Source organism: Pelodiscus sinensis, chromosome 4 (assembly GCF_052426305.1).
Source record: "Pelodiscus sinensis isolate ZL-2025 chromosome 4, ASM5242630v1, whole genome shotgun sequence".
Lineage (NCBI taxonomy): Eukaryota > Metazoa > Chordata > Testudines > Trionychidae > Pelodiscus > Pelodiscus sinensis.
The window spans coordinates 81940303-81966693 of NC_143055.1; the positions used below are offsets into that span (position 1 = coordinate 81940303).

At 42.8% G+C, this 26391-nt stretch overlaps 1 protein-coding gene across 7 annotated transcripts in view; it reads left to right on the top strand.

The window, feature by feature from the left end:
* The window catches only part of LRBA (LPS responsive beige-like anchor protein), a 559883-nt gene that overhangs the window by 135148 nt on the left and 398344 nt on the right, over window positions 1-26391 (top strand). For 6 of the 7 annotated variants that reach the window (XM_075930027.2, XM_075930020.2, XM_075930019.2 and 3 more), the window contains 3 exons: window positions 12663-12741; window positions 13082-13215; window positions 17868-17929. In XM_075930027.2, the coding sequence (XP_075786142.2) occupies window positions 12663-12741; window positions 13082-13215; window positions 17868-17929 (275 nt within the window). The remainder of the gene's footprint in view (window positions 1-12662; window positions 12742-13081; window positions 13216-17867; window positions 17930-26391) is intronic. The other variant, XM_075930022.2, reaches the window with a different exon arrangement.

Below are 26391 nucleotides of genomic sequence, written 5' to 3' on the forward strand. Positions count from 1 at the left end.
CAGGAGGAACTAGCATGTTTCTGAAGGTTTTACACCTTGTATGTAATACACTCACATTTAGTTAAATTCTGGCAGCTAATATGGTAAAATACTCCCTATTTTACTTGCTTAGATAGGCCCTAGATTATTGAGAAACTGCTGCAATGATTTAAATCATTTTGACTAGGAGCACATGAATTGAATTTAACTTGCAGGCTCCCTAAACGGGATATACTTGTTTTGTAGAAATGATTTTGGAATGTGTTGAATGCTGCTATACTGTAAAATGTATAAGAAATCCAGACATCAAACAATAATGATGTAACTTCTACCAACATAATTTCCAGAATGTCTGGAAGTGTTGGCAAAAACTGAGACTTCTAATCTAAATCGATATGCATAAAAAGGTCGAAGTAGGATTAAAAATACCAGACTTGTTTAGACTGGCAATCTAATTAATTAAAAAGAGAAACTTAAGGGATACATGAAGTCATGCCTAAAACAGATTAGAACATGACTATTGATTGGAAATTATTTTTAATAAAAATAAACACTAGTTTCCACTGAGATGAAAACATTAAAAGTGTTAGTGTTGTAGATTTATGTAAATTGCCTACACTTGAATTTAAAGTACTCTTGTATGAAGGCTTTTAACCTTGTAGTATGGGGGAGGAGGGGTGGGAAGTGGCCACAAATGAGTAATAGCTATATCCACTACTGTAGAAAAAAAGACTGAAATAATTGAATTGATGTTTTTCTTCTGAGATACAATTAAATATTTTTATCTTCAAGTAATTTTGTTAGGCCCTGTTCAGTGCAGAAAAGAGTTAGTAATTGAGGGAAAGGGTTTGGCCTTACATTAATTTCAGACCTGTTTTACCTGGTCATGAAGAACAAAAGCATTTTAAATTAATTTTTTGTTTAAAAAACAAAACAAAAACCTTTTGGACTAGATGTGAATATAAGGTAATACGTATTTTAATTTTCTCTAGACATTTAAAAATGTCTCTCTCTCTCTACAAAAAAAATGTCTTGTGGGATGACAAGGTGATGTCGTCATATCACCAGCGTTGTCCCGCCCACAGCTGGAGTTTCACTCCAGGCAACTCCTCTGACCCTCCTCCCCAATGCTCCGGGGAGGGTGCGGCTTCCTTCCTCCCCCTGACACTGCCCTGCTGAGACCCCCTAAACCCATTCCTCTCACCCCTTTACTGAGTCCCTGAACCTCATCCCCCTCACTTGTACCCCCCAAAGCTGAGACCCCACCCCACAGCACACTGTCCTGTTGAGCTCCTGCATCCCCACTGCCCTCACACTCTCGGCCAAGACCCTGCAGCCCCACCCCCTCACTCATACTCCCTCCATCGAGACCCTGCACTAGGAAACCCTGCACCTAGACTCCATGCCCCCAGACCTCTCTCAGCCCCCCTCCACTGAGACCCCTCATCCCCACCCTCTCACTCACTGCCCTGCCAAAACCCTGCACTCGTGGCCCCATCCCCTCACTCACCACCCTGCTGAGACCCTGGATCCTCAGCTTGCTCAATCACCAGTCTGCTGAGACCCCACACGCATGGGCGGCGAGTTATATGGACTCGTGCCCAGGCTCCAGCAATATTTAGAGCTGGGTGTCTCCCCTTGCCCTGCTTAGTGCACCCTGGCCCCGTCCCCATCCCTGCCATGCGCAACCTTCAATCAGCTCCCCTTTGCCAGCTGCTGCTGCCATGCGCTGTGTGCTCAAACCGGTGGGCGGGGAGACGCCCTGACATGATGGCCCAGCCCGGCCCGGCCCAGCCCAGCCCAGGACTTTAAAACTGCTGGCATTGCGTGGCTGAGTTGGGGGTTCAGCATTGGGGGACTTCTGGGGCGGAGCACAGACTCCAGCCCCGGAAAGTGGAAGGCAGACGGTAGGGGAGGGCTGGGAGAGGAAGGGGCTTGTGCGGAGGGGGAGAGGGAAGAAAGGAGAAGGAATGGTAGAAGGGGCTTGTGCAGAGGGGAAGGGAGAAAACTAGGGGAAGGGCTGGGAGAGGAAGGGGCATGTACGGACGAGGAGGGGAAAGGGGAAGAAAGGGGAAGGCACCAAAGGGACAGGGTAGAGGAGAGACAAATGCCAGGGGGCCAAGTGCAGACAATGAGGAAAAGGGCAGGAGGGGAGGTGTCAGTGGGAGGGGGACAGGGTGATGCTGGGAGGGGAGAGGGTAAGGGCATTGGGGCTGGAGGAGGTGGTGCTGGGAGAAGGCTTGAAAGAAGGGGTGGGCATGAGGAAGGCCAGGATGGAGCAAGTCATGTGTGAGGGCACAGAGGGGCATGAGGGGAATGGGGGCAGAGAGTGGTGAGGGGGTGGGCATCAGGGAAAAAGAGGGCAAGGGGGGCAAGGGCAGTGAGGAAAGGGGGGGAGGCACCAGGAGGGTGCAGGAGTAAGGGAAGGTGCAGGTGCCAGGGGATTCTGGGGGTGAAGCAGAAGGGCAGACACCTGCAGGGGAGGTACCAGCACCAGAGGAGAGAGGCAGGGCAGGTTTGTAGAGGGAGGTGTTAGAAGAGGGGATGAGGAGGGGTAGCTCACGTGATCAGAGTGGGGCTACTGGAGGAGTGGGCACAAGGGGGAGAGAAGGGCTGGTGGAGGGGGCAGGTTGCAGGAGGGCTGAGGGCGGTGAGAAGGGCAGGAGTCAGGACAGCAGAGGAGGGTGAGGAGTTGAAGGGGCAACAGTCACCACGGGAACTGATGGAACAAGGGGAGGAGACATGGCAGCAGAGAGAAAATAAAGGTTTAAAAATATTTATTAATAACTTGGGTGCCACAGTGGCACATCCAAACAAGCCACATGAACTCAGTGTACAACACAAAATTCATTCTGCTCATGAGAGGAAACTCTTAGGCTATGTGTACACTGGCGGTTTCTTGCGCAAGAACGTCTTGCACAAGGGTTCCTGTGCAAGGACACATCCACACTGCCATGTGCAAACTGTGCTTTTGCACAACATCATCCATGGCAGCGTGGACGCTCTCTTGCCCCAGAAAGCTCCGATGGCCATTTAGCCATAGGGGTTCTTGCGCAAGAAATCCCTACTGAGCATCCACACTACCCTCTGCGCAAGACGCCCTCCTATTAGAAAAGAGCGTAGATCTTGCGCAGGACACCCTCTCTTACCACACCGTACTGTAAATTTCCTTGAGCAAGAGCAGACGGGCAGTGTGGATGCTCTGTGGGTTCTTGCACAAGAATGGCTGTACTTGCGCAAGAAGCCACGAATATAGACATAGCCTTAGAGGGAACACTTCCGCCAGCCTCTCTGCCCCCGAGTTAATGTCATACACATTGAGTTAATGCAGCTGAAGGATAGTTGCACATGGGAGGTTTGGTGGGGGCCAAACTAATCCTTGTTGGTAGGAAGATGGTGGGAAAAGCCCTTCGAAAGGGGTGACATAACACCTTTTACTTCTGGTCATGTATCCATCTTGCCCCGAGCATGTTACCTCCAGAGGCCTGGCTAACGGGGGCCAGGGGGCGTGGCTAACAGACCAGAGCGTGGCTAATGGGGCACCACAAAATTATACCAACCTTCCACCCTTGCCTACACCCTCAGTCCCCTCACACACCACTCTGCCTGGACCCCATGTCCCCAGCCCCCTCATACATTCCCTCCACTGAGACCCCACACACCCAGCCTCCTCACTTGTATCTCCCAAGCCAAGACCCCAAACCCCCAACCTACTCCTGCACCCTTCCCCCAGCCAAACATCTACTCCCAGAAAGAGGGGGTAAGCCTCCAGAGAGAGAGAGAGGGGTTGGCAAACGTACAAAGTAGGGGACGCAGCTCCCTAGTAACCTCTTAAAAAGACTGGATCTTACCTCATGAACTAGCTTCTTCTAAGAAAACAAATTAAGTAATAGATACATTCTAAATAGGATAGTCACAATCCTAATGTTCAGTGTTTAGTCCCTTTGTTGCATAACAATTGTTAGTCACTGTTCCTCAGGACTCTTAGGCATTGTCTACACATTTAAATTTAAAGCACAGCCATGGCAATGCTTTAAAGCAGTGTTTCCCAAATTGTGCTCTGCGGAAGCGAAAGTAAGGGTTCTGCGAGAACTTGGAACCTCCCCCCCTTAATTTTCCTGGCTGGGGATATTGTCCCCTCAAATGCATTCTCACCTTACTTTGCCCCTCAGGGCAGAAACAGTGGTGTAAGAATAGGTATTCAGCATTCTAGCCTCCTAGTTTTGAGTACTAATATAGTTCACCCCATGAAGCAACCACAGTGTGAAGGGGAGAAGACAAGAAGGTACTAAGGTGTGGAAAAAGGAGAAAAGATTGCAGAGACAAATGGGAGAGTCTTGTGGCTTATGTATAAGCTAGAAGTCAGGTTTCAGGATTCTGTTCTCAGCCATGAGAAGAAGAAAAAAATCACATGCTTTAATTTTCTCTCTCTAAAATGGGGATAATGCTGACCTACTTAGCTTGTAAGTGAAAGCTTCTTAAGATGGAAGTATTGTTTACCCTTACAGTACAGCAATGTGAAGAGGAGAGCTTTCCCATCAGCATAGCTTCTCCACCTTCTAAGAAGCTTATGTTGCCAAGAGAAGCCTTTTTGCCTGCATAGCAGTGTCTACACTGGGGCATTTCATTGGATTTTCCACACCTCTGATGAACAAAAAGTTACGTTGCTATATGTTTGTAGTGTAGACCAGGGCTAAGTATTGGAAACAAATTAAACCAGTAACATTTTTGCTCATTACACATTGACTTCAGTGTAAAAGACACTCCAGGAGCTACTTGGTGTGGGGCAGTGAAGCTGAGGGGACGTAATCGCAACACTGAGTGAAGATTAATACTAGAGTTAATCTTGTCAGTTTGTTTTATTGTCAGTTTGATAATTATTTTTATAGAAACCTCCACAGTAGGACGTGTTTAACATATTAACTGGGTCAAAACATTGTTAAAAGGAGTTCACATCAGAGTACACCAGTTGAATTAAATTTGTTTTGGGTTAGGATGCAGACGACATGTTTATGTAACTGATCTTTCTAGCTTGTAAACCTTTCATTATAGTTTCTTTGTGTTCATAGGAAGTTTATTTTTTGAACTGGCTTGTGAATTTACTAGAGAATCATTTCAAAGGTTTGGTCTTTTGGACAAAATTATGCAGCTTTATTTATTTAATTGGTGTCTCCCTATTTTCATTTCTGTCCTCAATCTTACTCTTCATTTTTAAAGTATTTAGTAATCCTGTGGCACCTTGTAGACTAATAAATACACAGTATCATGAGCTTTTGTGGGCAAAACTGACTTTTTCAGATGAGATGTCTCAAAATCTTCTCATATGAAGAAGTGGGGTTTGTCCACGAAAGTGATGCATTTTTGTTAGCCTCTAAGGCAGGGATAGAGAACCTCAAGCCCGGGGCCGGATGCGGCCCCCAAGGCTCAGGCCCTCCCCAGCACTGTGGAGCCTGCACTGGTGCTCCAGCTCTGCTGCTGCCCCACCACAGGGCTAGAGTACACAAAATCTACTAGGCTGAGCGCCCTGTACTTTGGTATGTGAGGGGAATGTGGGGACCATCTTCTTCTCAGTTGGGGACCAGGGCCGCATTATGACTTTCATGGGCCCTAGGCACTTTTGCCTTTGTGGGCCCCTCCCACCATAATATCAAATATTAAAATGAATTTTGATACAACTTTAAATACTTAAACATTTTATTTTTTTCTGTTTTAGGCAAAATTTAATAGACTTTTGTGGGCCCTAAAAGTTTCATTTTTTTCTGATGTGAGAAAAAAATTAAAACATTTTCTTCGAACCTAAAAGTTCATTTTTTTCTTCTGATTTTAAAAGAAATTAAAACATTTTCGTGGGCCCTAAAAGTATCATGGGCCCTAGACACTGTGCCTACTGTGCCTAATGGATAAGTCAGCTCTGTTGGGGACCATATTAGTGAGGAGGCTTTTTGGTTTCTGACTTGACTGCGACCCCCAAATGATTTTTCTGTGGGTCAGAAGCCCCTGACCAAAAAAGGCTCCCCATCCCTTCTCTAAAGTGCCACAGGATAACTCATTGTTTTTAAACTAACATGGCTAACATAGCTAACCCTCTGAGACTCACTAAATACTCATGATACCATCTACATGTTTTGTTAGTCTTTAAAGTGCTACCAGACTCTTTGTTGTTTTTTTAAGTTTTTTAAATACTGTATGGCATGCAGTATATATGTATTATTTTGTGCGCGCACACACACACACACACACACACACACACACACACACACACACACACACACACAAAATAAGGAGTTTTGGTGGAGGAGTTCCTTCAATAACATTTTATTGCTGAAGACATTATTTGTTTAGACCCTTGGGGACCCTGAATAAACAATAAGCTTTCACTAGAAGGGTGTTAGACAGATGATCTATTTGCATTTTCTTTTATGTTTTTGCAAATGTCTGTAAAACTGTCAGTTTGAAGGAGCCACTTTATCAGCGAAAGGATAAGGAGGAGATAAAACAGTTTGGTTCCACATGTTTTAAGTAGCTACTGCACTTACCCACATATGTTCTAAAGATGAAATCATATTTCTGAAATGTTTAATTTTTGGCTAACTGTAAAAAAAAATAAATTGAAAGCCCAGTTAGCTTTATAAAATTAATACATTTATCGGAAAAGAACTTACGTGACACAATAATTTGGTGTTAAAACCACAGTGCACATTCACATCTCATATGTTTGGAAATCTACTGAAACAAATTTAAGCTAGTTTTTATAATGAAACGTGTTTGAATTTGGAGAGTAATCTCTTAAAGAGGAAGACTGTGGAGAAGTTTAGGCCATACATAACATTACATCGTTAAAATAGATTTTCAATTTATACTGTGGCCAGCTCTACAGTAACACATTTGCTCCTGCCATCATTTAGTCATGTTGATAATACACAGCACTACAGCATTTTTCAAGCATAAATTACTTAGAGTTGGTTCCCCATTTTAGGTCTCCATTTTAACTTTAATACTGATTTTAATAATTTAAGAATATATGCAGTATATAGTATAGGTTTTACATATACTTTTAGTTGGTTTCTCTTGTTCACAAATATTTTAATCACTACAGGGAAAAACAATAGCCATGTCATGAGTAATGGCCTTTCTCCATCCATCAACATCTAGTACATGGCAGTACCATCACATCTTGGATAGTAAGATTTTAATGTTTCCGTAAGTCATAATAGCACTTAGTATTGGTGGCAACATTCTAACTACAATCACATGATCATAGATTTTAAATATATTCAGATGGATTTGTATGAAGGGAATATTAGAAAAATATTATATGCATACAGTGTCAAGTATCAGAGGGGTAGTCGTTTTAGTCTAAATCTGCAAAAGCGGCGAGGAGTCCTGTGGCACCTTGTAGACTAACAGAAGTGTTGGAGCATAAGCTTTCGTGGGCAAAGACCCACTTCATCAGATACATGCATCTGACGAAGTGGGTCTTTGCCCACGAAAGCTTATGTTCCAACACTTCGGTTAGTCTATAAGGTGCCACAGGACTCCTCGCCGTATATGCATACACACGCCCTTGAATTTTCTACCATTTTATGTGGATGCTTCTGGTCTCTCTGGTATTGCATCCACAGTTATTGTTACCAATTTCTCATAATAAGGCATGCAGTGCTGAGACTTCTAGCTTCTTCTTAGCATTATCCTTTTCTATATTCTTTTTTTCAAGCATTATGTTTAAAAGTGAGACTGCTGTAAAGAAACTGACTATACTGGCAAATGTTACTTGAAAAGTTAGTAACACATTTGCCCCTGCCATCATTTAGTCGTGTTGATAATACTTGTGTGGGTAAATCTTACATTTCAAGTTCTTGTGTTCAGCTTAGAGCCATAATGTGGAAAAATTTGGGCATGCTATAGAAAAGCTATATTCAATGTGGGCATGCTATATTAAATTTTGGAGGTGTGAGTAGAAAGGGAGCTCTTACAAACTGGTTGAGAGAGTGGTTCATAAATACGTGAATGGCTATTGCTGGACCATAAGGGGAAGATGAAAGGACGGACTGTTTTTCCTGGAAAGGCAAAAAGCTAAGACGTATTTTATTTAAAAGATTATAATAAAAACCAATTAGATCGTCTTTCTTAATCCTGCCACATACCCCAAGAACAGGGGTCACTAAATGAAAGAAAAATCAGTAGATACATAGTGCTTGACAGAGGATTTGAGTTAGTCTGTGCAATTCAGTTTCACGAGAAGTTAATCACTGTCTGTGTGTTGCTTCTGTATGGAAGATACGTTGCATCTAGCAATCTAGTCCCCTGGGTTGAAGCCTAAAAGCTTCAGCCCTGAGTGGGCAGGCTCAGGTTACAGGCCTCCCATGTGAGGCTTCAGCTTTGTTTCACTGTACCCATCTCTCTCCCCTCCCACCAAAGTAATGGGGATTCAGGTTTTGGGCTTCCCTCCTGTGTAGTAATTTTCATTGTTAGAAGGCAGTCATGGTACAATGAAGTTTGGAGCTCCTGGCTAGTCTTTTAATTCTTACCAAATCGTTTAATTTTTCGGGGGGGGGGGGTACTAATGTCACTTAATTTCTTCTGGAATATATAAAAATAACAGTGCTCAAAGAAACTGGATTTTAAAAAGATGGCTGTGTACTATAGGATGAACCTCCCAAATCCCAGACTCTCTGGTCCAGCAACATCCGTGGTCTGGCAGAGCCACGGATGTTGCTGGACCAATGAGCCAGGGAGGCCAGGAAGCGGGAGCCAGCTGGGAGAACACAGGGCTGGAGAGCCCTGTCTGGGCCAGCAGCAATGGGCCAGGTGGCAGCTGCGGAGCCCTGATCAGGCTAGGAAATCCCTGATGTCAGCGGGGTGGGGGTGTGGGGAGAGCCGTGCTCTGGCCAGGGATCCCTCAGCATCAGCCAGGCCAGGCATCAGCTGGGGAATCCCTAGTGGCAGCCAGCTTGGGACTGGGGAAGCCCGGTGGCAGTGAGGTTGGGTGGCCAGGGAGCCCCGGCTGGGGAATCTGAGGAATCCGCAGTGGCTGCTGGGGTGGCTCTGGCAAGGGAACCTCAGATGGGAGTGGGACCAGGCAGTGGCAGGGAGCCTTGGCTGGGCAACCCAGAGTGGCAGCAGGGCCATCAGCAGCCAGGCGGTCCCAGTCAGAATCCCAGGGAACTCAGGTGGCATCAAGTGGGCAGCAGGGTGGGAGCCCTATCTTGAGAGCTGGAGGGAGAGGAGCCCAGGAATGGGACAGCCAGCTGGGGAGTCCCCATGTCCAGCAGACTCTTTGTTTTGGGACCCCGCATGTCCCAGAGCAGGGAGGTCTAACCTGTACTACTAATTCACAAAAATTAATTTTAAAAAGCATTAATAAAAAAGTAAACCACCTCACCCCCCAAAACCACATCTGATAAAGTGGCTGGAAATGAGCATTCAAGGGATCTAGCTTTTCCCTGCTGTCATATAAGTCATATTCACTCACTTTCATACTACTCAATTTACATTGCCCACCCAAATTTCATTCTGTCTTTAAAAATTTGCTAAATTATGCACAAAAAAATATATTGTAAATTACATTTAAAAGTTAAATGAATTTCATCCATAAAATTTTTCTCTCGGAAAAAACCAGAAGCTCACATTTGAAAATTTGATCCTAAATTGGAACCTTTAGGAAACAACAAACGTGCACACATTCTGGCTGGCTGGTCCTGGCCACATTTAAGAACAGTTCCTTTAGACTTATACTATCTGTATCTGTGCTCACAGAGCCTGCTGTTTAGGATTTGCATTTTGTATTTGAAGACAGAATCAACTTTGCTATGTTGAGGCTGATGGTACTGGACTGTTTAGGTATGTCTACACTGCGGTTAAACACCTATGTCTGGCCCATGTCAGCTGACTAGAGCTTGTGGAGATGGGACTATAGGACTGTTTAATTGAAGTTTAGAAGTGCAATTCTGGGGTGGAGCCCGTGCTCTAGAACCCTGTGAGGTTTTACTCCACAGTTCAACTGCTTCTTGAGCTGGAATCAGCTGACTCCGGCCAGTGGCAAGTGTTTAATTGCAGTGTAGATATAACCTTTGTGCTGAAGTCTGATTCTGTTCCTTAGGGTTTTTTTTAGTTTCGTTTTCAGAATTATCACTGTTCGCTATCCTCCCTTTATTGAATTGGATCTCTTATTTTTCTGTGTGTTGTATTTTAAGAGGGTGATGTTTTATGTTTTTGCATATTGTTAGTAGTGCTGGTAGCTCTGCCTGTTGTTAAGGTTGCCTGATACATCCCATTACAATGCCCCCTTTCAATTGCAACTGCCAAACTTTGGTCTGAAGTTTTATATGATGGGCATATGCATTAGGCAAAACTTTTGAAAAGCTACCAAAAGCAGGACAACAGACTAAATATTTATCTGCCCCCAGCCTGATGAAAGTGAATGAGGAGGAGGGAGGGAAGGAAGGAGTGAGGATGGAGTGAGCAGGGGTGAGGCCTCGGAGAAGGGGCAGGAAGGAGGTGCGGGTCAAGGGTGTTTGGGTTTGAGGCAAATCATGGATTGCATTTACAGTCAAAAAGTGATCTCATGCTTAACAAGGTTGGAGACTACTGGCCTAAGGACAAAGGCTGAGAAGGCCCTGCTCTGCGTGGATGTCAACCTTATCTCCATAAGTGGAGGAACACGGAGCAGAGCCTCCCCAGCCAACCTCAATCTCTGGGCAGGTTTGTATAGGAGGAGACAGTCCTTTAAGTAGCCCAGTCCCAAACCATTTAGGGCTTTATAAGTCATAACCAAGACCATGAATTGTGCCCAGAAACATACTGGAAACCAGTGCAGGTACCCAAGTACTGGCATAATGTGCTCTGTATAATGAGTATTAGTTAAAACTGAAGCAGCTGCATTCTGGACCAGTTGATGTTTCTGAAGACTCTTCAAAGGCAGCTCCACGTAGAACGCATTACAGTAATCTAATGGGAATGTGACAAGAGCATGAAATGTTGTAGCCAAATTGTTCTTATTCAGGAAGGGTTGCAGCTGGCGGATCACCTGAAGCTGCCCAAAAGCACTCCTGGCCACTGAGGAAATCTCATTTTCAAATGTTAAAAAAGGGTCCAGAAGAACTCCCCCAAGCTGCATACCTGTTCTTTCAGGAGGAATGTGACCCCACCCAGAATAGGTAACACACTACATTCTTGGACAGATGGCTTCCTGATCCACGGGACCTGTGTTTTAACTGGATTCAGCTTCAGCCTTTTCAACGTCATTCAGTTCATCACTGCCTCCAGACACTGGTTCAGATTGATTGCCGCCACACCTGGATCACCTGCTTGAGTACCTTGCCCAAGAAGGGAATATTAGCGACTGGACAATATTTATTCCAGTCACATGGCTCCAGGGAAGGCTTCTTAAGGAATGGCTTTATCACCTCCTCTTTCAAGGTGGCGGGAACCATCCAATATCTAAAAGATGCATTAATAATCCCCTGGATCCAACCATCATCCCTTCTTGGCTTGATTTAATAAGCCACGAAGAGCAGGGGTTGAGCGAGCACATGGTCAGTCTCTCTCCTCCAAGCACCTTGTCTACATCCTTTGTCTGCAACAGGTGAAACTGATCCAAAAAAGAACGACTGGGTGGTGCTCTCAACACATTCCGTACCCTGCTTATATGTCAGAATCCAAATCACACCAGATGCGAGTAATCTTATCTGCAAAGAGCTTTGCAAACAGGTCTCAGTGGATTGCTGAGGACTCCTCCATTTCATCACCAGGGCCAGGCTGTAAGAGGCCCTGAAGCACTTGACACAATTCCGCTGGACGGTACTGTGCAGATGTGATGCAGGTGAAGAAATAAATCGCCTTTGCTGTCAGTGCCGCCACAATTCAGCTCTAACCTGGCTCGCAATTCAGCTCTAACCTGGAGTCAGTCGGACACGGCTCGAGTTCTCCTCCAACAGTGCTCTAGCTGTTGCACCGACCGTTTCGTTGCCTGTAACTCCCCCAGAAAACCAGGGGGCAAAAAATGATAAATTAGATTTGTTGTTATATCTTCTATTTTCTTTAACTGTAAGGAAGGTGATAGTGAGTGTTAAGGAGAAAAATTAGTGGAATTCTCCTCTTCATCATTCAAAATAAAAAGCATACAGTGTACTTAAAACACGCGTATTTGACTTTTTATGTGTATAAGAAAATTAGGTAAGATCAGGATTTAATGAAACATGCACTCTGAATAGTTACTGTTCTACCTTTTTCAAATTTTCACAAGCATTTATAGATAAAATAAATGGTCATTTAGGTTTACCTCCTGTATAACATGGCCATAGGAATCCCCCAAATTAATTAATTTTTGAATTACAGAACTTTTAAGGAATTATTGTTGAGATGTAATTATGAAGAAAGAATGCACATTGGTAGTATTCCATTTTTATAGACAAGAAAACCAAGATGTTAAAAGATTAAGTGATGTGTTCAACAGGGGCAGTTGTAGGGGAAGTAGCGCAGGGAAGTTGTCATGGCTGCCAACTTCAGGGGTGTGTATGCCCACATTGCTGTTTCTCCCTACACCTTCTGATACCTCTGTAGCATACACAGGCCCATCCCTGGCCCCAGGGTCACATATATTTGCAAGTATAATTGCTATGCTAGGGTTCAAACTAAAATGTCTGATTCTCATCTGATGAGTTCTCTCTAACTTTCTTTCTTAGGCAGTGGATCATCTAATTCAAAATTGCCGCCTGTGCCTACAGTTTCTTCTGTGCCTGAGGATTCTGCATCAAATATGAGGTAACTACTTTAATTAATGTTTAGATAACATTGTTGCTTCTTACTTTTTTATATAATTGGCATATTCCTATAAACTATTTATAAGACATGGTTAATAATGTAAGGCCTGATATTGTGTCTGTTGAATGTGGGAATCTTTCCAATAATGTCAATGGGTGCTGCATCAGGTCCTTCAACAGGACACATTAAAGAGTAATTTTGGGAAAGAGCTTTGCTTGGGACCGAATTCCTCTTAATAAATTTTGTTTCATGCAAAGACCATGTCAAAAATAATTCCCTTTTGTATGGAAATTTGGCTTCTATCCTATTTGCTCATTAATCTTACATATTTTCTGATTAGTATTACAGAAAGGCTTGAACATGCTTTGGAAAAGGCGGCTCCTCTTCTGAGAGAAATTTTTGTGGATTTTGCTCCCTTTCTTTCTCGCACTTTATTGGGTAGCCATGGGCAGGAGCTGCTGATAGAAGGTACAAGTAAGTTTCCATTTTCAGCTTTTCCCCCTGAACATGGAGACTCTCTAAAGAAAACACTACATAAACTAATTAAATTATTAGAATAACAATTTTTGAATTGTGAAGTGGTTTAGTTTGTAACACTATTTTGAAATGGTTGCTGTATGCAATTCTTTCAATTCATATCTTAGGACTTATTTCATTAGTATTTCAGCTAGATGGAAATATTTGAGAGAACCAAACTTTTATAGGGAGTGCCCTAGTGAGGGTACGTCTAGACTTTTGTTGACAGCAGTTTTGTCGACAAAGCTTCTGTTGACAAAGAGCATCTAGACTACATCGGGTTCTGTCGACAAAGCAAGCCGCTTTGTTGACATGACAGCGTAGACGCAAAGGACGGTGTAGATGCAATAATGCCTTCTGTTGACAGAACTCTGTCAATAAAAGGCGTTATTCCTCGTAGAATGAGGTTTACAGCCATAGACAAAATTGCTGAATTCTGTTGATGTTATGTCGACAGAACTCAGTGGCAGTGTAGATGCAGGTATAGTCTGTAGTCTAGACACACCCTGAGTGAGTTTGGTTCATGTACTTCGTGCCTCAGCTTCCATTCCCTTCTCAGCTAGTATCTCCACTACAGGAATTCTTGATGCTTAAGTAAATAATACTCTCTTGGAAGCTGATTTAGTATAAAACTTCATACAAAAGGAGTCATAAAGTCCCGAACGCAGAAAAAGTATGTCTGGCTTTCGGGGTTCCCCTGAAGCTTATTCTTTAAATTTCCATTCCCCTCAGAGTCATCTTTTCCTTTGTGCAGGAATCCTAGCTCTTCTCTTGGAGCTGGATAGTCCACTGAAGGGCCTTAGTTAGCTTCTTGTTCAGTCCTCCCTTCCCCCAGCCCTCAGGCTCAGAGGATTTGGCAGCCTTTTCTTTCCATTGACTGTCCTGCTGTGAAAGCTGATGCAGAATTTATGGTGGTCCCTCTTTCCCAGCTCATCCTTAGTTGGTTTGGTAAGAAGAAAGCCTTGCCTTACGCTCTCTGCACAGGCTCTCTTGGAGTCACACTTACTATTCCTGCCCTTTGTATTCCCCCTAGAAATCACAAAAAAATGTCCCCCTTCAGGCGACGAGGTTGTCCTGCACTCCATGCTTCACTGTACCTCCTGACAGAATAGGGTTTGTTGTTTTCAGGATTATCTTGACTTCACAACTGTTGGGAATAATAGGAGGGATACCAATTATAAGCAATCTTATGGCAGTGAATTAGCTGTGGCTCTCTTCTTCCTGGAAAAGAGGATGTATAGCCGTTAGAAGTTAAAAGAAGAAATGGGTCACAGAGACAGAGTGTCTGGGGATAATGAAAAAATGTGATGGTCGCAGACAGTGCTTTAGCACCATGAACTGATGAAGTGCCTTCAGTGCTTGTCTGAATGGAGGCACATATCACATGCTGTTAAGGATTTTTTCAGGATAAGGGTTAGTATCCCACACTGATTCAGGGACACCACAATGGTGAAAAGACGACAGCATCTTTACTAAGGGTAGCCTGAACATTTTCCTGTATACAGGCAGTCCCCGAGTTATGCGGATCCGACTTATGTCGGATCCGCACTTACGAACGGGGCTTTCTCGCCCCGGAGCTCGCAGGCAGCGGGACTGCCCAGAGTGCAGCGGTCCCGCCACCTCGACCTCCGGGGCGAGAAAAGCTGCTCCTGGTGCCCCTGGTCTGCTGGGGACCGTCTCCAGCAGACCAGGGACACCGGGAGCAAAGCCGCAGTGGCGGCGGAGTCCCGCGCCTCTGAGGCTTTGCCAGAGCAAAGCCTCAGAGGCGATGCACCCCGCCGCTGCTGCGGCTTTGCTCCCCGTGTCCCTGGTCTGCTGGGGGGGGGGGGGGCGCAGCTAGTGCGCGCCCCCCCCCCCCCCGCCCAGCAGACCAGGCTTTTGTTGTGGACCCTGGGGTAGAGCAGCTGGGGTGCTGCCGGGTTGGTCCTGCAGGGACCTACCTGGCAGCCCAGCTGTTCTGTCCCAGGCTCAAGATTCAGCCACTGTTGAAACTGATCAGTGGCTGATTCCAGGAAGCTGGGGGCAGAGCAATTCTGCCTCCAGCTTCCTGTAGTCAGCCCCTGGTCAGTTTCAGCAGCAGCAACTGAATCTGGAGCCAGTTCCGACTTACATACAAATTCAACTTAAGAACAAACCTATAGTCCCTATCTTGTACATAAGCCGGGGACTGCCTATAGTTCTATAAGAAAATTGCTGCCAGCTTGACTTACAGCAGCCGGAGGTCTCAGATGTATTGAAAACTGTTGTCAGTTTTGAAAAAAGGCACTTAATGAGCATTTCTGAAGATTTTGTGCCTGGTTCTAACAAACTTTCAGTTCTGAAGCCCAGGGTGAAGTCTCTAGTCCAGCATCTTTGGGATCTGACTGGTGCCGAGCGAGAGAATTTGCTTATCTAGTATCATTAGCAGCATTTCCATTGCTTACTGGGCTCTTAGAAGATTTTTAGGGGTAAATTCGAGCTAAATAACAGCACGGTACACTGAGAGCTAAACTGGTGTCTGTAAACAAATTTATAGGACCATGGGAAACTTGGCCACAGCCATGATAAGTGGCCATACAGCTAACTAAAATGCCAGACCACGGATGTCACTAGACCACAGATGTCGCTGGACCAGCGAGTGCCAGACTAGACAGGTTCACCCTGTATAACAGAAAAAACCAGATCCTTAATCTAAAATACTTTCTAAAGAGCTACCTGTTGTACCAAAACTAGATAATTTGTCCTCAACCAATTTTTGTTTGAGAGATATATCTATACACACATACACACACATATCTAACTACCACAAATTAATTTCAAACATTTCATATGAATCCTTATTACACAAACTGAGCTACTACATAGTTTTTTCCCTTCACATTTTCTAACATTGAAATTTCATACTGAAAAACCTGCCACAAATAGAGAAATGTATGCCCCATTCTAAGCCCATTTGAGAATGCACTCTTAACTAGTGATGTTAACATGTATCTGAGTATATGGTTGACCAATTAGCCTGGGCTCATTGGTTAACCACCTCAGTTAACCTCTATCCTTGCTCTGTCTGTATCAAGGCAACTGGGGGAGGGAGAGGCAGGAGCTTGTGCATGTGGGGAGCTGACTCCTTCGGAGACGCCTGCTTTCCCCCCTCACGCCACTGCCTTCCACAGAGGCAGCAGCGCAGGGAAGCCAGTACATGCAGGGAGCTTGCTTTGAAGCCGGCTCCCCATGTGTACAGGCTCCTCCCTCCCACACTGTTGTCTCCAACAGAGGCACAGCATGGGACAGGGGAGCAGGCAGGAGCCGCCTCTCCACTCTTGCTCCCCCGCCCCACATGTAAATATTTAATCGCTGAAAAATTACATGCATTTTAACATCTCTATCTGTAACCATGTAGTTGCAGCCAGTGCCTTCATAATACTCAAAAGCATAATGGAATCGAACATTTTCAATAAATGAATGCAAAAGTTGAGACAGATGTTTAGAGCGATGTTGAATTTATAGTTACATGTTATATAAACATAACTTTGCATACTATTTTTGCTCTTTATTGTGTAACAATGGAAAATTGCTTGAGCATTCGCAATAAATGTATCATCTCTAAAACTGTACAGAACCAGATACTGATTTTGGATATATATGTGAGTCTCACTTTAGCTGGCCAAGATCTTCAGTGGGACTGCACACTTGACTTTGAAACAAAATGTATGTTGTCATCGTCAGAAGAATAATATACAAGTAAAAATTATTCTTAAAATTTTATGCACATAGGCAATGAGTTTTTTGTGTGCAGACAAGTGGAGAAAAGATGTTCTATCAAAGTGCTCTGAAGAATTTCAAGTCTTCGTTTTTCTTATATATTTTAGATATTGAATCATAGGGGATTACAGCAAAAACATTCCTAGCATGTGTATTGTTTAGACAAAAATAGGTACAGAAAAACACAACTTTTAAGCCCTCAAAAGCAGCTTTGATATTCTATAGACTAACCAAAATGAAATGTGAATTGTAAATAATAATAATCAAATTAGTTTATAAACAATCAAAATATATAATAGGTAACTGCCTGCACTTCTGCTAAGGTTTAGTGTGGGGTCACAGGTCAAAGTACTAATAAGAGTGTTTGGGATGTCTGCTGCCATGAAACAAAATGGAAACTTGATTGATAGCAGGGGGTTGAAGGGAGAGAGAGCAGTGGAGAAAGCAAAGGTCATGGAGCCATTTCCCTTCTCTGCATAGATAATGACCAATCCTCCCCAAAATAGCAAAGCATAGATATTATGGATCAATTTAGCATATGCTATACACACTTAACACTAGTATTTTGAAACAAATATTTATGCAGTTGTAGTTAAATAATTCTGAGGGATCAATTTATTGCGTAACTGAATTTTTCAAAACAGTCACTGAATTAAGGTTTCTAAGAATAATGTGATTTCTAAGCTAATATAGGTTAGAGCTAATATAAATTGAACTATAAGTATAAAATTCACCTTTAATTGATTTAAAGATGTGTTAGACTTAGTTACTTCTGTACATTAAAACAAATATACTGGATTGTAATTAGTTCAATAACCAGTACCATATAAATACAAACCTAAATATAATTCAATTCCGTTTTTCTTTTATAGGTCTGGTCTGCATGAAATCTAGTAGTTCAGTGGTGGAACTGGTCATGTTACTTTGCTCTCAGGTGAGTTTTAATGGACAGTAGAAATAATAGGAAAGTTGTGAGGCTAAAATTGCTGCCTGTTGATAAATAGTTGAAGTTATGCTAAAAATGCTTACAATTAGAGTACATTTTAACTGTCGCCTAGAAGAACTACATCCTAGATATTTTGATAGTCAGTGGATTATGACATTAAACTTACTGTGAAATCTCAGGTGAAGACACTGAGGTTTTTGTGTCCCATTAAAAATGTCTAGTATTTACATAACCTCAGAATTGAAGCTGAATTTCTTGCTGTTTGCATAAGAAAAAATAAAATATTAAAGTTATGGAAACAGATTGATTTCTTGCACCTCGTATAGTGCCAGTTGAAATCCTCTGGGATGAATGAGTTTTTTCCTTTTGTGTAGAGATTATGAAATGAATGATAAATATTTATTGAAATTCTTATTAATTGCTTTTGACATGCATTTTTGGGGGAAAATTACATGTAAGTGGCCCTAATGGTCAACACTGAGATTTTCTACATTCCTGAAGGCAAAATCACTTCAGATGGTCTTGAAAACCTTAGAAATGCCTATCTTTTTTATTAGTCTTGAAAAGAAGCTGGATAACCTTCTTGAAATTGTAGTTAAAGAAGTGTATGCACTATATAAAATGATGTACTTTTGGTGTCCTCTTGTTTTCTGTGTTGTAATTAAATAGGAGAGTGGTTTTTATTGAACTTTTCTTTTTGATGCTTTAAAAATGATACCTGGTAGTAAATACCCCTACTTAAAACTTTAAAATAGCCTTTTTTAATGGGAAGGGTATTGGTCTAGAGGTCAAGGGTTCTGACCCATTTAAAAACCTTTGACCTTCATTTACAACCCTTATGGTTTACTTGCCTGACGAATAAGGATAATGCAAAATTAATGTTTCTTCACATCGATTTATTCGTTTTAGTGCCTATGTTGCCAAATTTATTTAGACTGTGCTGATGGACATTTCATGAATACAAATGAAAGAATCATAGAAGGTGTGAAAAATCAATAGTCTCCATTGTCAATAAAGTGCAATACGAACAATTACTTCTGGAGATTACACCTAATGGATTTTACAATGAACTAGTGAAGAGTAGTTATGTTTCTAGTGGGCTTATTATTCGTGGATGGAATCAGAATTTTGTATACATAACTTTCCCATCTCCTGCAGAAAATATTATGAGTGTACATCTGTTTTTTGAAAGTTTACGTAATATTTTTCATGGAATTTCAGGAGCTTGGAAATCATTGCTTATCAGAAATTTGCTGTTATTTTCTGAAAGTGTACCTAGCCACTCTACATTCTCAAAATACAAATTCACCATTTCTGATTTAAAAGAATAAATAGATGCTACTTGGAAACCTACATAAAACTTGTTGTACTCTTTTATTTTTTTCTCTTACAAAACTAGTGATTTGAGATCCTAAAAGCATTTATGATTAAGATGTTCTGATTAGCCTGTAAATTTTCATTAATTGACTGCTTACATTTTTGGTAAGGTAATCTCTTTATTTTTTAAAAAACACATTGAAAATTGCAAGGAACAATACTGATCTCTGTACAATGTGTCACATTCTTGATTGTTGGAAGCTGAATGTATAAGGAATAAATGACCCACTGTAATGTACCTATTTGTTATACATGTCACAATGCTGTTTAATGTTAATCTAATCAAATAGAGGATATAGTGATTACTTAGTAGTGTTAGGAGCCCGGGATGAACTTGTTTTGAGTAAGAGTTGCAATAAAGCAATAAACTCACATTTAACTCTTAAAAGTTATATAGCAATAGTAATATTTGGCAGAATATGAAAAATTACATGAGAAATGAGGCCAAAATTAGCTCCAGATGTGTACAGATTGTTCTGGGGGTGATAATTACATTTTTCACTTTGAATTTTCCTAATTCAAAGAGGTCAGTATGGCAATCACAAAAGTGATTTATTTTGTTAAAAAGTGAACTGTCTTTTGCTGCATGAGAGATATGAAATTGAATTTCAACTAGACATTTTACAGATACTGGGAAGAGATGGGGTTGAGTTTGATTGATATGGAGATATTTTTTTCCTTTTGGCTCAGGATAGGGTGGGAAGTGAAAAGAGATCTTCTTGCTAAAATTGTAATTAATTTTTGAGAGGAGATGGAGAGGATGGAGTACCAAAGATCGAAAGATCAGGTCAAAAACTAGTTTTTAATCACATAAATAATTCAGTAGTTACAAATTAAACATCTACAATTTTGATTTAAAACTTCAAAAATTTTGTCAGACATTTTATGAAAGTGGAGGGCTGTTCTGATTAATATCTTCAGTATTTTGTACTTAATCTCTTTCCCAATACTTGCCCTTTTCAAGTATTACGCCAATACTAATTATATATCAGTTGTTTAAAAACATATAAACAGAAGTTCAGTGTATAAGACGTGGACATTTCTTCGTTTCCAAGAAGCATTTGATGCCATAATGAAATCATGTTGCTACAGCAAAAAAGGTTTGAATTTTTATAATTGTTTATCTAGGAAAATGGAGAAAATCAACTGTAGGTAAAGTTAATTTTTAAAGAGTAATTACAGCTCTTTGTTGAAAAGAAATCTTTCTGTGCAGGTATTTTCTACTATTGTTTGTTCGTGTTCCTCAATTCAGCTATTTAGACATTGCCCTTGCTTCTGTGTGTGTATGTTAACATTTTTATTCTCATTTAAATTTACTCATCTCCCCAGTTTGTATAAAATATTAAATAATCGAATGTAGTACAGTACTCAAATTTTCTTGTTTAAAACCCAGATTGATGCTCTTGAGTAAGGCTTCTCCATATAATCATCAAAAAGTAGTTTTGTGACTGACACATTAAATTTGAGTCTTTGCGTGCCTGTACTTACATTTATATAAATCTATCAAAACAAAAAGGAATCCTTCATTTAATATTACTGCAAAGTGTTTCTGCTTATTTGACATTAATATCATTTTTGAAAGAATCGACGTTGCATTCAAGGCCACTTTATAAAAGCGTTGCGTTGCTCATCCTAATTCAGTCTGACATACATTCCAATAACACTACCTCCCTTCTAGGGTTTAAAGCTAAATTTATGGCTGAGCATTGTGAAGTGCATCATTTAAAAATGGTTTCAACCCAAAACATCTAATAAATAAATAATGTGTATGGCTACTCAGTAGTAGACTTTCCAGACTAGAAATCATTCCATCGGATACTCAACAGTCCACTATCGGAGAGGGCTGTCAGATAAATCTTATAGTAGCTGCATTCATGTCCTGTAAATCACATGTTATTGTCTGAGCCTTCTGCCAGGTCATCTATTCTTTTCCCATTTATCAGAAATGCATAGAGTACGCTGAAACTAGAAGTCTGGCCCGCCATCCTGTCTGAGTAATTAAACCAGCAAAAAGAGTGAAGTCCTAAGATAGTCTGTTATTCCTTTTTAAATGGATGACATCAGAATGTAATAGGTGCCTGTGCATGCTATTTTGGGACAACATTCCTTCATGGTAAAAACCTGGCACATACGTTGGATAAACATTTTCCCCTAAAATTGCTCTGAATGTATCACTAAACCCTTGAAGGGGTCCACATGAATGTGTTAGTGTGTGGTATGGATGTGTATATATTCATGTGTACACATACAAAAGTTGTGGCGCACAATAGCATATTTACTTATGTTTCTGTGTATATATGCGCGCACACACACTCACACGTAAATATGCCATTGTGCACAGCAGCTCTTTTGTCAGATCCAGTAATGGCGTTGTTTCATTGAAATAACTGCACTGATCTGGAGTAACTGCAGGCTTAAATAAAGCTGTCTAAAATATTTGTCCTTTGTCTTCATATGTTTATAAGCTTTCGTCTTAGCTACTGTAACAGTTGGGTGAGAATTGTACAGTGTTCCAATGTAAAATGGAGAATTAACTGGTATATGTTCCATTTATTTTCTGATGTCTCTAAATGGTCTTTTTGCAGCAAATTAACCAAATTGTCACAGGATATACACAAAGTATTTTTGCCTCCATTTGACAGGTTCTTCATTGATGTAGGAGCTTTGTTGTAGTGGATCTAATTTTCCTTGATGTAACTATAGAATTAGTCTATTCTGACAGATTCAGATACCGTATATTAATATTTCATCACTTACCAGAAATGGCTACGAACACTACAAAAAGCCTCTTTTAATGACTGCAACTCTAGTTTAGGAAGAAGAGAAAAAAAGTTATAGTATTGTTCATTGTTAATTATTGAATTTTCTGAGTGCTTATTTATTCCTCTTACCTCTTCAAATTCTAAGGGCAAAAGACATATTCTTGAGGTATTTTAAAAATAATACCAGTATTTTAAAACATTAATTCTATCTTGGTAATCTCTTTTTCAAAAACGTAATAGTTTTCCTTTGCCTCAAAATAACCACACATCTATAGCCATTAGATTTTTAGTAAATGGATGTTTCATATGGCAGATCAGGGAGGGGAATTAACATTTCCCATGATTGCGCAAGTTGTTTTGTGTGCAAGCAATAGTTCTGCCCATTTGGACCAACTTTCAGAATCAGGGCTATAGCTGAGAAAAAAATTCATTGAATGCCACACACTTTTGATACTTGTGATACATTTTTACTTGTTTAGTGAGTGAGCTGAGAGAATACAAACATGAATGTACATTGTATGTGGAGCAAAACAAAAATAAAATAGAAATCTTAGAAGCATCTAAAGCAGCAACTATTTATATTCAAAAAGTGAACCTTACTTACTACGTTTAGAGGCTAGAATCCTGATATCCATCCACTTCCGTGTTAGCTTACCATATAATTAAATTCTTTCAATCAGCTAAGATTGGTTAAGGAAGAAACCTTCAAAAGCAGGGAAATGTCTGTAACAAACTTTAACCCATACATCATTTAATCATCACTTTCATTGACACTTTCCGTTGCCCTATCAATAAGTCACACACATCTGTAACATATAGTAACATAACACAATAATTCTCAGAGGGGTAACTGTTAGTCTGTATCTATAGAAATGAGGAGTCTCCTGACACCTTAAAGACTATCATGAACCAAGTTCTTCATGAAGAAACTGTCGCGAGAATCACAGGTCCGATGATGAATACCCAAGGGGGGAAGGACAGAACCAGGTGGATAGTTCTATCAAATAAAAAATATTTATTTGACAGTGGTGAATTTATAGTATTTATTCTAAGATTTTTAATAGACCATATTAATAATGAATTTACAGTATTTATTATATTTATTCTATGATTTCTAGTTAAATGTCAGAGATATAAGGATGGGACCGGCAAGGGGAATAGTCTCTAATCTTAAAATATCTAGCTACACTAATTAAATAACAGTGATAACTACAAACTCTATGTACTACCCAAAACAACTACAACACTAAGCTTATACAACAAGAAAAAAAATCAAATCATACATACCTACTTACACAGCACATGGAACATTTCACAGATATTGGTTCGGTTGCGAAGGCCTTGGTTACGCCCGAGAGTCGGGGGAGGTGGCTGGTCGGTTGATCAGGCCGGCAGCGCTTTGAAGTATACGAGAAGGCACACGCACGGTGGTACATGTGTTGCGAAGACCTCCTAGACCGAACTGTGCGATGGGTATTTATCCCCAAATCTGCACATCGGTTTCCCGTGCTTGCATATTACCATATATGGCCCAATGGTCACCAAGTGGGGGGGGGTCTGTGTCCTAGGGGTTGGGCCGAAACTGTGCAGGTTTCATGCGACCAGGTAAGCCCCGCAGTTCTCACACCAAGGTGACAGGTGGGAGAGTCTGAGGCTATTATCCCCTTTTCACACCTTCCCTTTTTCTAAAGGCAATGGTATGCAGGAAGGGTGCGGCCGGTTTCTCTCAAGGAGTTCTGCAGCCCACTATAGCGAGAGCGGCCTGGCCAACTTTTTTACTGGGGGAGCAGTTTCTTTTCTCTAACAGAAACTTGCACAGATACAGACAGACATCTTTCTTTCCATGTGCAACCAAGACGCATATCACACCAAGGCTATGTCTAGACTGCAAGCCTCTTTCGAAAGGGGCTTTTTCGATCTGCTTTTTCGAAAAAGAGTGTCCTGACTGCTGGACGCTCTTTCGAAATTCAAAGCCACCTGGAACCGCTTCTGCCAGGGTATGGGGGCAGCATTTCCTTCCTGGTGCTGCTGCCTGCCCTTTGCAGAGACGCGTGGTTAAAGGGACGCCCCTGAACACCCGTTGCTCTGCTTCTGCAGCTGTCTTTGCTGTCCCTCTAGGAGGTAAGCAAGGCATTGCAGTGCTGGTTTGGAGTGCTCAGCTTCCTGGGACACCCCAGCAGGTTTTTTGTGTGGAGGTTTTTCTGTTTTAGACCCGTTTTTTTGGCATGGAGCCAGAGCTGCCCCTGGGCAGGCGATGGCCCCACGCCATCATCCTGCAAGTGTTGCTGCATCTGCATGACACAGTCATGAGGCTACTTCCCCATCTGGACCCAGACCAGAGGTATGAAGGGATCGTCCGTCATGCAGCCGCACTGCCCTTGCCTCCAAACTTCTTTGTGGACAGGCGTTTTTGGAGGCTTGACACCAGCTCTGACTGGTGGGACCGGCTCGTGATGGAGCTCTGGGATGACCAAGAGTGGCTACGCAACTTCCTTATGCAAAAGACCACTTTCCAGGAGCTGTGTACCTGGCTCGCCCCTGCTCTGCAACGGCAAGACACCCACCTGCGCCCGCTATCCCCGTGGAAAAGAGGGTTGCCATTGCCCTCTGGAAGCTGGCAACCCCCGACAGCTACCGCTCCGTGGGACACCAATTTGGAGTGGGCAGGTCTACCGTTGGATACATCCTGATGGAGGTAAGTCATTGTCTGGGGACAGTCACAGATTGGGGTGGGGGGAAGGGAGACTGTCAGGAAGGGCAAAGTGGAGTGTGAGTGGGAGGGAGCTCCTCCACTCACCCTGAATTATTGGGGGGGGAGTTCTGAGGAGGGGATTCCCGGGGTGTTTGAGAGGGAAGGTGGGTGGTGGGTTCTCCTCCTAAGAGATAAGGCACCCCTTCTAACATTTTGTTGTCTGTCTCGTTCTGCAGGTGGTGAGGCCCATCAATTCGGAGCTGCTCAACAGGCTCGTCTGTCTACCAGATCTGGACAGCATCATGGCCGGCTTTGCTGCCCTTGGCTTCCCGAATTGTGGAGGAGCGCTCGACGGGACACACATTCCAATCCGTGCACCGCCCCATCGAGCAGCCCAATTCATTAACAGAAAGGGCTACTTTTCTATGGTCCTCCAGGCCCTGGTCGACCATCGTGGCCAGGTTTCTGACATTTGTGTTGGGTGGTCAGGGCAGGCACATGATGCCCGCATCTTCAGGAACTCGTACTTCTACCGGAGGCTTCAGGCAGGAACATTTTTCCCGCATCACAACTTTGCGGTTGGGGATGTGCACATGCCGGTGTGCATAGTGGCTGATGCGGCCTACCCCCTGATGCCGTGGCTGATGAAGCCCTACACCGGCCACCTGGATGCGAGCAAGGAGCAGTTTAATGGTCACCTTAACCGGGCTCGCAACCAGGTGGAATGTGCGTTCGGACGTTTAAAAGGCAGATTCCGGTGCTTGCTCACACGCCTAGACATGGGGGAGAGCAACATCCTTGAGGTGGTGGCCGCGTGTTGCGTTCTCCATAACCTGGTGGAGAGGAAAGGGGAGGCCTTTCTACCAGGGTGGGGTACAGGTGCTGATGGTCAGGAGAGGCACTTTGCCCAGCCCCGGACAGCTGCCATCCGCCAGGCTCACCGGTCTGCTGTTTGCATACAGGAGGCCCTACGGGAGCAATTCTCAAGTGGAGGCCACTGACTCTGAGGGGCTTCTGCCTGGGGACTGGGCCCTGGCCCAAAAGAAGCTTCCCTCCACAACCCATCTCCTGACCCTGTTTGGAGAAATCATAAACACCAGGGTTTGTCTCAAAATAATAAGTTCTGTTTTATTTTTTTAAATATCACTCACTGGAAAATAGTATAACTGTTGCAAACATAAAAAAGCTTTTGTTCATTTTTGATGTAGAAAATATAGTTTCATGCCAAACTATGTACAATAAACATTTTGTTGAACACTTTCCTTGTCATTTAACTGGGGTGATGGGGGTGCTTGAAACCTGGAGGGGGGAAGGGGACTTGAAACCTGGAGGGGGGAAGGGGATCAGGTTGCACGGTGCTTGCCTGATCTCAGTCTCCTGCTTGGGCCTTGTGTTCGGGGTCCACCATGGCCACGGGATCGGGTGGTGCACCTGTCGGTTGGCTGGATAGGGTGCTCTTGGGACGGGGAGGCCTGGGGGAGAGGAGGGCCAGGGGGAGAGAGGGGCTGGGGAACTGGGGGGGCTGGGGGAGAGGGAGGTCCAAGGGGGGAAAGGGATGGTCTTGTGGAAGGGGGGGTTTGGTGGGGCGGGGTCATGGGGTGCTGGAGGAGCAGGACCAG